Source organism: Pan troglodytes, chromosome 7 (assembly GCF_028858775.2).
Source record: "Pan troglodytes isolate AG18354 chromosome 7, NHGRI_mPanTro3-v2.0_pri, whole genome shotgun sequence".
Lineage (NCBI taxonomy): Eukaryota > Metazoa > Chordata > Mammalia > Primates > Hominidae > Pan > Pan troglodytes.
In genome coordinates this window covers 24,046,820-24,059,175 of record NC_072405.2, presented here as the reverse complement: position 1 = coordinate 24,059,175, position 12,356 = coordinate 24,046,820, and the positions used below count along the sequence as shown (strand labels likewise).

Here is a 12,356-nt window from a genome sequence, read left to right as displayed (position 1 = left end):
GAGTTACCTCTGAAGCAATGGATTTCTGTTGTTGAATGACCTATTTTCTGAACTTTTTCCAACATCTGAGAGATCTAGCTATGTGGCAATTATGTTTTTAATTGTCTTCCTTGCTTCTCCATATATCTCTCCAATAAACCTCCCATTACCTAAAATACCCTGATTGCCTTTTGGCTACTTGAATCTAAAATTGCCTAACAGAGCAACCAAACTCTATTTAGCTTGTCTAAGTCAATCTCGTAAACCCACACAATAGCACAGCAAATGATGGAGCACTGTGAAGAGCTGTTATAGCAGCCAGAGGCCTGCCTGCCATTTCTCTACACAGCATGTCACACTGTTTAGCACACCTGGTGTCCCAAGCTTCTTTGATAGGCTCTCTTCTGATTCTGTTTCTTGGCAGCTCCTCCTTAGGGTTTTCATCTAAACTATGTCAAATTTCATATTCACAAACCACTCTAAAAAATAATTTCCATCTCTGACTTCTTACAAGAGTTTCATCTATATTTCTAGCATTATGAGGCCTGCTGAAGGCAAATCTATCTCCTGTTAGGCTGGTGGGGAGTTGACAGGAGTGTGGGGCTGGTTACATAAGAAGACTGTTCAAATGCCACGTTCACACAGAAATAACGTAAGTGGCATGTATGCTGGTTCAGATGTGCTTCCTATTTATATCCACGGTGAGGCCAAGGATATGTATTTTCAAAAGCTTTCCGGATAGTTTCTATGTCCAACCTCAATTAAAAACAACAACAACAACATAACCCCAGAGTAGTAGAGAGTTATTATACTAAATGACAACTACTACTTGAAAAAAAAAGTACAAACTTAAACTCTTCCTATCGTAACAAAAATAGGGCTGTCAAGTGCAACATTATAAAAAACTAGTAAAATATTTTTTTCTCCACTTTTCCTAGTCATTATATTGCTGTCAGATAATAATCTAGATAGGGAATGATATTTCAGTATCATTACATGCTCTGATATACAAGGAAAGTTAGTTAGAATTTGCCCTTTACCCTTCCCTACTTCCTGTCAACTAAATAGGGCTTAAGAATCTCAGCGGGGCGTGGTGGCTCACGCCTGTAATCCCAGCACTTTGGGAGGCCGAGGTGGGTGGATCATGAGGTCAGGAGATCAAGACCATCCTGGCTAACACAGTGAAACTCTGCGTCTACTAAAAATACAAAAAATTAGCCAGGCATGGTGGCGGGCACCCGTAGTCCCAGCTACTCGGGAGGCTAAGGCAGGAGAATGGAGTGAACCTGGGAGGCGGAGCTTGCAGTGAGCTGAGATCGCGCCACTGCACGCCAGCCTGGGCAACAGAGCAAGACTCTGTTTCAAAAAAAAAAAAAATCTCACAGTATCACTTACTGTATAGTTTATCTTTTCATAAAAAGAGATACAACATTTCCTTTGAAACTGTAAGTGCTATAGATGAAAATGGATTAATTTTCAAGTGTTTTTGGCATCCTAGATAAAATACAGAGGATTTCTATTTTTCTTAATCTACAGTTTCCATTATAGAACACAGGTCAAACTAAGTACCAATCATACAAAAACATGATTCTCAATCCTAGAGCAGGGCGAAAGAAAAAAAAAAAAAACTTCATCTTTCTTGGGTATTACTTAATCTTGGATTTGACTTATTTCACATCATCAAAACCAAAATTGGCTGGCTCTCTAAAGTCAAGAGTAAAATGAAAAACCTGAAGACTCTGCTTGCCTCTCTGATAACCCTTGCTGCCCTCAGAACAGATATTTTAAAAAATTTACACTGCAGGCAGGGTGTCAGGAAATCTGATACCCACATTTCTTCCATTCCCTTGGTATATTTATTTTTAATGGGTGTGGGAAGAAGAGAATTGGAAATGTACCTCCGGCCATATATGAAAATAGAGGGGGTGGGGCTGAAGAGTCTTCTTCTTGTATTATAATCCCATAGTCAGATATCCCTTTTATGGGATTAGTTTTTTCCCTGATAAAGCTATATATTGTTGCTATGATCTGTGTGGAAACGTTCTAAAAATATCCACTGTTCACTGGTGGAAGAAATGTAGGCTTTGAGGAGCTTTTATTTTCTATCAACATATCACTGGTTATCACTGGTTCTACTACCTAACCAGAGTCTTCAAAATCTCTGAAAAAGGAAATACTGAGCTTTCACTCATTAGAGAGATGAGCTAAGCTAAAAGGACTCCTTAGAGAAAGAAAAAATGTAAGTAATTTAAGAAAACTTGAAGGAGGAAAAAGCTCAAGAATGAATAACTGAACAACTGTAATCGGGCACATCTTCTGTAGTGTGCTTTACTGAAAGTATAGTTTGGTAATAATAATGCGGTCTTTGAATTTTCAATATCTTTCCATCTCCAATTACGACAATTTGTTGGTGAAAATCTTATGAGATACTCGTTATGATGATTTATAATGACCAGAAATTATTTTATTACTTAACTTTTCCCTTTCATGTTGGCTCTTATTTTGAAAAGTTAAAATTTTGTAGAATTCAAAAGATAATACAAAGTTTATTAGACAATGAACAGTGAATTATATGAGAAAACAATCTTGCAAATGAAGTCGAAATCATGACAAACTAAGGGAAGATAAAATTTTCAAGTCCTCAAAATGAGCTTAAACCTCATTTGTTATATAAAAATATGTATGTCTAGAAAGAAACTATATGCTGTCAGGGAACAAGAACCATGCCTTATATCTCCTTTGTGTACTTCACTATGCTGAACACATGGCAGGTGCTCAAAAACTTGCTTAACTGAATTTAAAAAACCACACAGCAACTTTATATTCATCCTTAATTATATATTAACCACTGAAACTCTCTATTAGTTAAAAATAAAAACATTCATGTTAGTATAAAGATATTACCTATAAGGATAGCCGTGGTACTTGGAACGAAATATCGAAAGTAGAAAACTGAAGAAGAAGACCACCAGGCCCAATCCCACTAGGCAAATTACTAGAAACAGACAGAAAATACCATTAGTGTCTAAAAATATGCAAATGAAACCTCAATTGTTGATATTTTTAAATGCATTCAATTACAGTATACTTACGTTTAATAGTTTATGGTACATACAGGTACAACAAACCAGATTATCCACAATACAATGTGTTCATTATTTTCCACATTCTTCTCAATGAAAATGTACTATTTGGGGTATGAAAACAACAAAATTGACTGATCTAAGTCTTCTGGAGGTTTTCTTCTTTTATAGAGATCTTACAAGTACTAACATATCCCAGAGTGATCAAAACAAAACATGTTATAAACCACAAACAAGATTATTGCCTCTTGCATTATGAAGCACTGGCTATATTAGCAGGAACATTTGCATTGTTAGAATGCTTAATATAATTTTGATCTTTTCCGATGCTATGCAATAATTTTAGGTTTTTGGTTAGTATTGCCTCAGTAAGAGCATGTTATAGAAAGCAAGGAATAAAAGCTTGGAGAGAGAAAATATGGTCCAAGTGAGAACCAGAGGGGAGAAAACTCCCTCCATGGCAGGTAATAGTGTCAAATTGTTGTTACTGTTTGTCTTACAAAGAAACTGAGGGCATATGTTTTAGTCGAATGTGCTGCGGTCTAGGTTTTCAATATTCCTCTGTCCCAGGAAAGCTGAAAATACGAGCAGTACTTTATTTTCTCATTTCCTTTTTAGTATGATTGAGAAGATTTTACTCTAAAGCAGATGCATAATAAAATATGTTTCTTTTGCATATGTATTTTGGATCTTTAAACAACATTCACTGCAATTAGTACAATCTAAACATGCTTATAAAATTTAAATACTTAATCTGAGCCAATTAAAGTACGTTTAGAATAAAAGACAAAGAAAGATATTTAAATAAAATTTATTTAAATATATTCTATAAATAAGTAGAAATTAGTGTTAATCTCTTAAGAAATATCTAAACATCTTTTAAGAACACATAATTTGCACAATACACCTTTTATTCACTTCAGAGAATTCTAAACAATTTGAAAAATATTTGAAGTTATTTGTAAAATACAGTAAAATACAGAAAGATTAAAAAAGATTAAAGCAGAAGAAAATAAGGAAAATCAAACAGATCTATGTGATTCTATAATAAGGAATATGATTTTTAAAATTTTTTCCAATAGATAAACGAAACCAAGTTTAACTGCAATTCTGGCAATCATGGAGTACATAAGGTACCGCTTTGTCATAATATGGTCTGCAAATGTGTCAGTTTTTATGCAACTCTGCAGGAATATCTTCTAAGTTTTGAATATGAATTGTGAAACAACACAAACATTTAATAGCATCCAAGTGTAGCCTCTGACATTTCATTTCAGACAACACTCATGCAGCTGAACTTCAAATGAATATTGGGAGAAAATAAAGCAAAAAATGAGTTTGTGAGTATCATAAAATTAAAAAAATTTTTTGAAAATTATAGAATATCCCTGTATGACACATACCAGGACCCAGATACAGCATAATAACAACTTTGTTTATAAAAACCTATAATTAATTACAAAATTATTTACTCTATACTTCCCAAATCTGACATTTTATCTAACACGTCTTTCTTTTCCTTCCATCTCCTTTTTTTATTTTTCAGAAGAATAAAGCACTCTTTTCATTCCCTTTGCTCCTTTTTAGTAGCCCCATTGGGTTGTGCTCTATCAGAAATGAGGCTTGAAATATGTGATCAAGTAAGACAGAAGATAATTACTTGATCCTATGCAGTGGAACAAAATAATGCTACTCAAGTACTTGTATATGGGAAGGGAGAGGAACTCAGTGTAGGGAGGGGTTAATAATTATTAAAGGAACCACGGCAGCCACATGAGATACTACACCTGTGAAAATAAAATACCATAATGAGGCGCAGATGCATTCTGACCTGGGAAATATTAATCATAGTAGTTGTGCAACATCAAAAATAAAAATCACATCAAAAAGGAATAATTTGAAAGTTTTAAAATATGTTTTCCAGCTCACTTTCATACACACACATGCACATACACAACATGAATAAACAATTTGGGGGTGGGTGGGAGCTGGAGTTAGAGAAACATCTACCAAGAGAGGAGTTGGAAATGGTGATTTAATAAATTGAGTATCATATTGCTACAATAAATATTGTAAGATTTAAAAATTTACTACATATTTCTTATTTACCTTAAGACAGGATATACAATAAACACATAATTAACAGTATCTCCTCCACACAGACCAATGGAACAGAATAGAAATCGCAGAAATAAAGCTGCACACTCCCAACCATCTGATCTTCAACAAAGTTGACAAAAACAAGCAATGGGGAAAGGACTCTCTATCCAATAAATGTTGCTGGGATAACTGGCTAGCCATATGCACAAGAATGAAACTTGGCCCCTACCCTTCACCATATAGATGAAAAGTAAATGTAAGACCTAAAACTTTAAAAATCCTAGAAGAAAACCTAGGAAATGCCTGTCTCAACACTGGCCTTGGCAAAGAATTTTTTTTACTAAGTCTCCAAAGGCAATTGCAAATAAAAACTGGCAAGTGGGACTGATTAATGAGCCTCTGCACAGCAAAACAACAAGACAGAGTAAACAGACAACCTACAGAATGGGAGAAAATTTTTGCTAGCTATGCATCTGACAAACATCTAGTATCCAGAATCTACACGGAACTTAAATCCACAAGCAAAAAACAACCCCATTAAAAAGTAGAAAAAGGACATGAACAGGTATTTCTTAAAAGACATACAAGTGGCCAGTAAACATATGAAAAAATGTTCATTATCATTACTCAGCAGAGAAATGCAAATCAAAACCACAATGAGATACCATCTCACTCCAGTCAGAACGGCTATGATTAGAGTCAAAAAGCACATACTGGTGAGGTGGTGGGGAAAAGGGAATGCTTATGCACTGTTGTCGGGAATGTAAATTAGAGCAGCTACTGTGGAAAACAGTTTCGAGATTTCTCAAAAAACTTAACACAGTGCTACCTTTGGCCCAGCAACCCCCTTACTGGGTATACACCCAAAGAAAAATAAATCACTCCACCAAAAAGACCCATGCACTCTTATGTTTACTACAGCCCTATGCACAACAGCAAAAAAATGAAATCAACCCAGGTTGATTCCATGGTACATATATACCACATCAATGATGGACTAGATAAAGAAAATGTGGTATGTATGCACCATGGAATACTATGCAGCCAAAAAGAACAAAATCATCTCCTTTACATCAATAGGAATTCAGCTGGAGGCCATTATCCTAAGTGAATTAACACAGAAACAGAAAACCAAATACCTCATGTTCTCACTTGTAAGTGGGAGCTAAACATTGTGTACATATGAACATAAAGATGAGAACAGACACGACTAGAGTGGGGATGGAGTGAGGAGCGTGTAGGTTGAAAAATCACCTCTTTGGTACTAAGCTCATTATTGGGTGATGAGATCCTTACCTAAACCTCAGTATCATCCAAAATACCCATGGAACAAACTTATACATACACCCCCAAATCTAAAATAAATTATTAAAAAAATAGTATGTCCTCATAGGCATAATTTGTCAATCCTAAGGACATGATGTTTATTCAAAAGATAAATAAATAAAATTCAACATGATAAAGTAATCTGCTCCTTTCTTTTGTAGTTTCTTTAATACAATAGATGATACCATAGGAAAAGAGGGCAGTCTAAACTGTGTATTACATCAAAAACATTTCTACCCCTGAGACTTTTAAGTATTTAGAAAGCACTATGATTTGTTTACACACATGTCAGCCTAGCTAAAAACCCATGAAGTCTGGATTTTTATTTTAAATATCTTAATAAATACTCTTTTTCAGATACCTATACTGCTCATACATAAATTTTGGGTTTTAAAGAGAGTTCAGAAATGCAAAGAAAGAAAAAAATAACAGGTTTGTGGACATATCAAATCATATAGGGACTTAATATTAACTATAAAAAGGTCTGTGGCAGGAAACAATCGACTGTCCTTTGCTCCTCAGAGCACATTTTCCCTGTGTGTTCTTCTCTTTTTGCTAGAAAACTCTTTCTACTTTTCAAAAACCTCATATATGTTTTTCTACAACTCTGAGAGAAATGGTCCCATCAAAGAAAAACCACAGAATTAACTTGCTTAAAAACATAATGCCGGAAAACTTGAGGGAGTTGTAAATCTTGGTATATCAGTGGAAAAGGCAAAGACCCTGGAAAAGATAGTATCAACAGATGCCTTTTAAAAAACGTTAAAGGAAGCTTTGGAACGAATAGAAAGGTAATAGATTATCTCACTGTGCAATACCTATGTAGAAGCTTCATCTAAGTCACGCTTTGAGTGCACCCCTGATTCTTGTAGCAGAGGGAATATGTTACATGCCAATAAAATCTCTGAAGACTCTGCCCTCAAAATTTTCCATCTCTCTGTGCCGGGTGGAATTACAACCAAGACTATGGCTTCAGCAGGGATGGATTAGAGCACCCTGACAAGGGTGAAGGACAGCTCCACTTTATAAGCAAATCCACAGAAAACGACCCAGTCCCCTTTGGAAGAAATATATTTTCAAGTATATGAACACATCCCAGCAATAGAAAAAAGTTAAAATCTTCTTCAAACCAGAACATTTCTTTAGAAGTTTGTTTACAAAGGGCTTTCATGTATTTCCCATTTGACTTAAATGAATCTTAAGACTAAAACGAAATTACAAAAATGGCAACACAGAGACTTACTCCGTCTTTTTCCAACATCGCCTTTCGAAGTTGCTGCTTCATTTAGAAGAACCATCCCCATGGTGATAGCGGCATCTGCAGTAGTTGTCAAGGAAGCCGTAGACATAGATGTGAATAAAATCTATTAATTTTTCTGGCTCTGAACACAATGCTCCAGAATGGTTAAATTACAAATGCACACAGAGGTAAATACAATGAATTACCTTTATATAACATAAAATTACCATTCTTTGTGAGCAAATATGCCTTAATTTTAAAAATTTATAACCTGAAACTTCAATTTGTGATATATTGAGAGGCTAATTCCAAAGGTTCTTAAATTCCACGATTTTCATAGCACATATAAACTATATGGACTCTCAAAACCAGTTACCACATTTCACATTATACGTAAAGATATGCACTGCTTATAGACATGACACATGTCATTGACACATTTCATTTTCATAACGTATGTGTACACAGTTTTTTCTTCTAAATGCATTTTTTCATAGATTTTGTTTAGTTGAAATCTTTATGAAGGTCAGGTATCATGTCACTTGAAAATCTGGGGTTATACAATTAACAATCTTACAAAAGCAAACAAGCATATTATAATAAAAAAATTTAATGAATCTAGCAGGACCCTGAGCTAAGTCAGCTAACTGATACCTTAAGAATGAGATCACAAAATTACTTGTTTTTAACACCTGCTTGCAACAGGATGGATATATTCATGCTATGTTGAATAATGCCAGAATTAAGAAAATGATGGGAAATTTTCATCTTCATAAAAACATTCTTTGCCATGTCATTACAACATTTTTCACATTGTCGACTCTTAAGATTTTAGAACTCATCAATTCTGAAAATGTATTTATGTATTTTGCCCAAGTGATTAATGGACTAAAAATTGAAGAGAAAAATGAAACAATTCTAGCCCAGAACCTCCTCAATTTGCTTAATTTTATTATGATTCCCTTGTATTTGTTTCTACTGCTATTTGTGTATAAACAAACAGCATCAATGAATCTCCTGTGCAGGATGTCTCTATCAACAAAAGCTCAAAGGATAGTATTGGGCAATATACCAGCAAGTGGAGGAGGTCAGAGAAAATTCTGCAGAGAACATTTCCTGAGTCTTGTTTTTATAACCATATTATTGAAATTCTAATTATTAATAAATTATAATGTTCATATTTGAGTCTGTCTTCATGACCATATTATCCAACTTCTGGATAATGATAAATGCCTGACTTCTCTAGTAAGGCATTTATGCTTCCATGACCTCTCTATACAAACGGTTTTTCAAACTATTGTATTTGTTTTAGCATTGGAACCCTTTCTAGAAAAAAGGAAAATAAAGAAAAACCTATGTTTGGGAGCCTAACATATACAAGAGAAAAGCCCCTGCCACCCCTGCACAACATCAACCCTCCCACCATGCACATACCATAGACTAGCACTAAACTTTTAGAGATCCATGCTACACAGCTTGAAAAACACTGAAATTTTTATGAAATTCCTGCCTTTCAATCGTGTAGGCAGTAGCCTGAAAAGAATATTGTAAGAGAATGACTGTTTTGTATTACCAGTATGGTAGTCTGTAGACTTTAAATTAAATCCATTATTCTTACAGTGTTTTGGACCATCTACTTGTATACATTACCCCGAATCCACAGACATGGGACATTGTTAATAACATGATAAAAATTAAAAACTTGTTTCACTATAACTGTTCATATGTAGGAGATTTCTACTGCTTAAAACTCAGTTTTCTAGAGCAGATAGATGTGACTGATATGGATCCTTAACAAGGAGTTACTAAGTTTCCCCTTTAATGATTTTTTCTGCAATATCTTTTATATGCATGTATAAATTTTTATCTACACATTTAAATACACATATTTAATCTAATAATTCAAATAGAATTGCAGATTATTTTACTATGACTTTTTAATTTTTTTTTTAATTTTTAGAGACACAATTTCACTTTGTAGCCCAGTCTGCAGTGCAGTGGCACGATCTTGCTTCACTGCAACCTCTGCCTCCCAGGTTCAAGCGGTTCTCATGCCTCAGTGTCTCGAGTGGCTGGGAGATCACAGGAGTGCACCGCCATGCCCGGATAAATTTAGTATTTTAGTAGAGATGGGATTTCGCCATGTTGGCCAGGTTGGTCTTGAACTCCTGGCCTCAAGTGGTCTGCCTGCCTCGGTCTCCCACAGTGCTGGGATTACAGTTGTGAGCCACCGCGCCCAGCTACTAAGACATTTTTAAATATTCAAAACATAAATGGCATTTAAGATGAATTTATGTAGACATTAAAAGTAAAACATACACTCGTTTTATGATTCATCTGCTAAGCAGCTTCCTCCATTCGATTAATGAATCATGGGGGAAATGGCAGTATTTCTATTACCGGGGAAAATAAAGCCTACAAAATAAAATGTATGACAGTTTTAATGGGAGTAAAGCAATATATTAGTATGTTCTTAGGGTCAAATTTTATACACATATAAATGCACATGTACACAAAGATATGTTATCGGTTTATACACACACAAAGCCATGAACTCAGGGAAAAGTATATTTTACAGGACATTAATTATGGTCACCCAAGTATAACATATCCCTATAAATGTATCTTCATATCATTTTTACTACTCTCCCTCTGTATTGTTACAATGTTGAAAACTATGAGTAACATGTTTCTCATTTGAATTGCTTAAATTCAAACAATGCGGTAACAGAAAATTACGTACGAAATTTCGTAAGAGTATACCATATTTTCTTGCTTTATCTTACTGATGGCATTTGTTTCCAAATGCTCGCTACTACAAACATTCCTGCAAAGAACATATTTTCACAGGTCTCCTGGTGTACATATGCAATATTTTCTCCATGGCCTATAACCATAAATGGAATTTTTGAGAGGTTTGGTAAGTGTATTTTCAAATTCGCTACGTACAATCATACTGCTCTCTAAAATGAGCAATGTTAGTTCAAGTTTTCTTACATTTCACTAAGACAATACTACCCAATTATTGATTTTATCAAACTGATAAGGAAAGAGTTGTATGAATAGCTCACCACTTGGTTCTGAGCATCTTTTGATATGTTCATTCCTCTTTTTTGGGTTTAATCTTTGGCACACTGCTTGTTTTTGTTTTTTTTTTTTTTTCTCCCATTTTTCCAAAAGCACAGTTGCTTTTTCTTAACTTGGAGGACAACATTTTTTTTTTCTAGATACGAATTGACTCAAGTATTGCATTCAGATTCTCCTTTATATTTGTATTTTAAATTATTCTGTCATGTAGAAAGCTTTAATTTTAAGGTGGCCAAATTTATGCATCTTTTCCTTTATGAGTTTTGGTGGTTGTTTCCTGCTTTAGAAATTAAATCCTCCTTCTAGGTTTCTAGCCTTTTCTCCTAATACCTTCAAAGCAAGTCAGGTAATAAGGAGATCTTTGAAGTTGTTATTCCCACTGCCGGAGGTACTTTTCCCTGGGATGGCCATGTAATTTACTCCCTCACTTCCACTGGGTCTCTGTTCAAATTCAATCTTGTCAGAGAAGCCTCCTCTCACCTTTATTCTGATTTTTTTTATTATAACATTGTTTTTTAAAGAAATTTCAGATTGTATACGTTTTACAATGTACTTATTGTCTTTGTTCTAGCACTACAATTTTAGCTCCAAAAGGGCAGGAACTTTGTTTTATTCACTATCTTACCCAGTACCGATAACTCTCTGATGTAGACATTACCATCTGTTTACAAATAAGGAAACTGAAGCCCAGAGAAGTTTAAACAACTTGCTCAAAGTCACAAAACTAAAGAGTGAAAGATGCAAAGCAAAAAAGCACAAAGGTAATGAAGTAAGATGCTATCAGGATTAGATGAAAATGATAACAAGCATTGGGCAAAGAACATAATTGCTAGCCCAGTTTCAGCATGAAATATCTTTAGGCTAAGCATAAAAATCTTTTTCATAAAGCACAGAGCATTCAAATACATTTTACTACTCCATAAACATATTCCAGATTTTACAAATAAGTTTGCAATAACTCACAAAATTGCCATTTCAAAGATGTCTATGATTTTACCTTTATATCACTTATGTTTCACACTGCTTTAAATCATTTTTATAATTTACTATTTTTGTTGGGAGCAAATGCAGTAACAATATAGCATTTTTCAAATTATATGAGTTAAAAAAATATGCAGACTCCCTATGAACAGGGCAGAAAGGAAACAGAAACCCCAAGTCTAACATGAAAATTTTAAGATTTCAGCATGTCAAAAACCTCAGCAAATCATCAATTATCATTAATTATATGTGCCAGAAGTATGCTCATGAACTACACTCCTATAAAGCTATTCCCAAATAAATAAGGCAAAATATAAAATACTGAAAAAACTTAATATACATACAAAAATCTATTTTAGAATAATTTATATAGTGAAAAATTAAAATGCAAATGTCCAACTATAACATATGGGATATTTTTGTGATAGGTTAACTAGCCATATAAAATGAAATTGACAAAAATTCTTAATAACAAAGCAAGAGGCCAGGTGCAGTGGCTCACGCCTGTAATCCCAGCATTTTGGGAAGCCGAGGCAGGCGGATCACAAGGTCAGGAGTTC

General features: G+C 34.4%; 1 protein-coding gene across 8 annotated transcripts in view; it reads right to left on the bottom strand.

Annotated features, from left to right (window-relative positions):
* The window catches only part of TUSC3 (tumor suppressor candidate 3), a 367,133-nt gene that overhangs the window by 38,278 nt on the left and 316,499 nt on the right, over positions 1-12,356 (bottom strand). For all 8 annotated transcript variants that reach the window (XR_010159215.1, XR_010159214.1, XM_063816167.1 and 5 more), the window contains 2 exons: positions 7,732-7,806; positions 2,884-2,974 (listed from right to left, as the gene is read on the bottom strand). Coding sequence is in view for 6 of the 8 variants with exons in the window: in XM_063816167.1 (XP_063672237.1) it covers positions 2,884-2,974; positions 7,732-7,806 (166 nt within the window). In the remaining 2 variants the exon portion in view is untranslated. The remainder of the gene's footprint in view (positions 1-2,883; positions 2,975-7,731; positions 7,807-12,356) is intronic.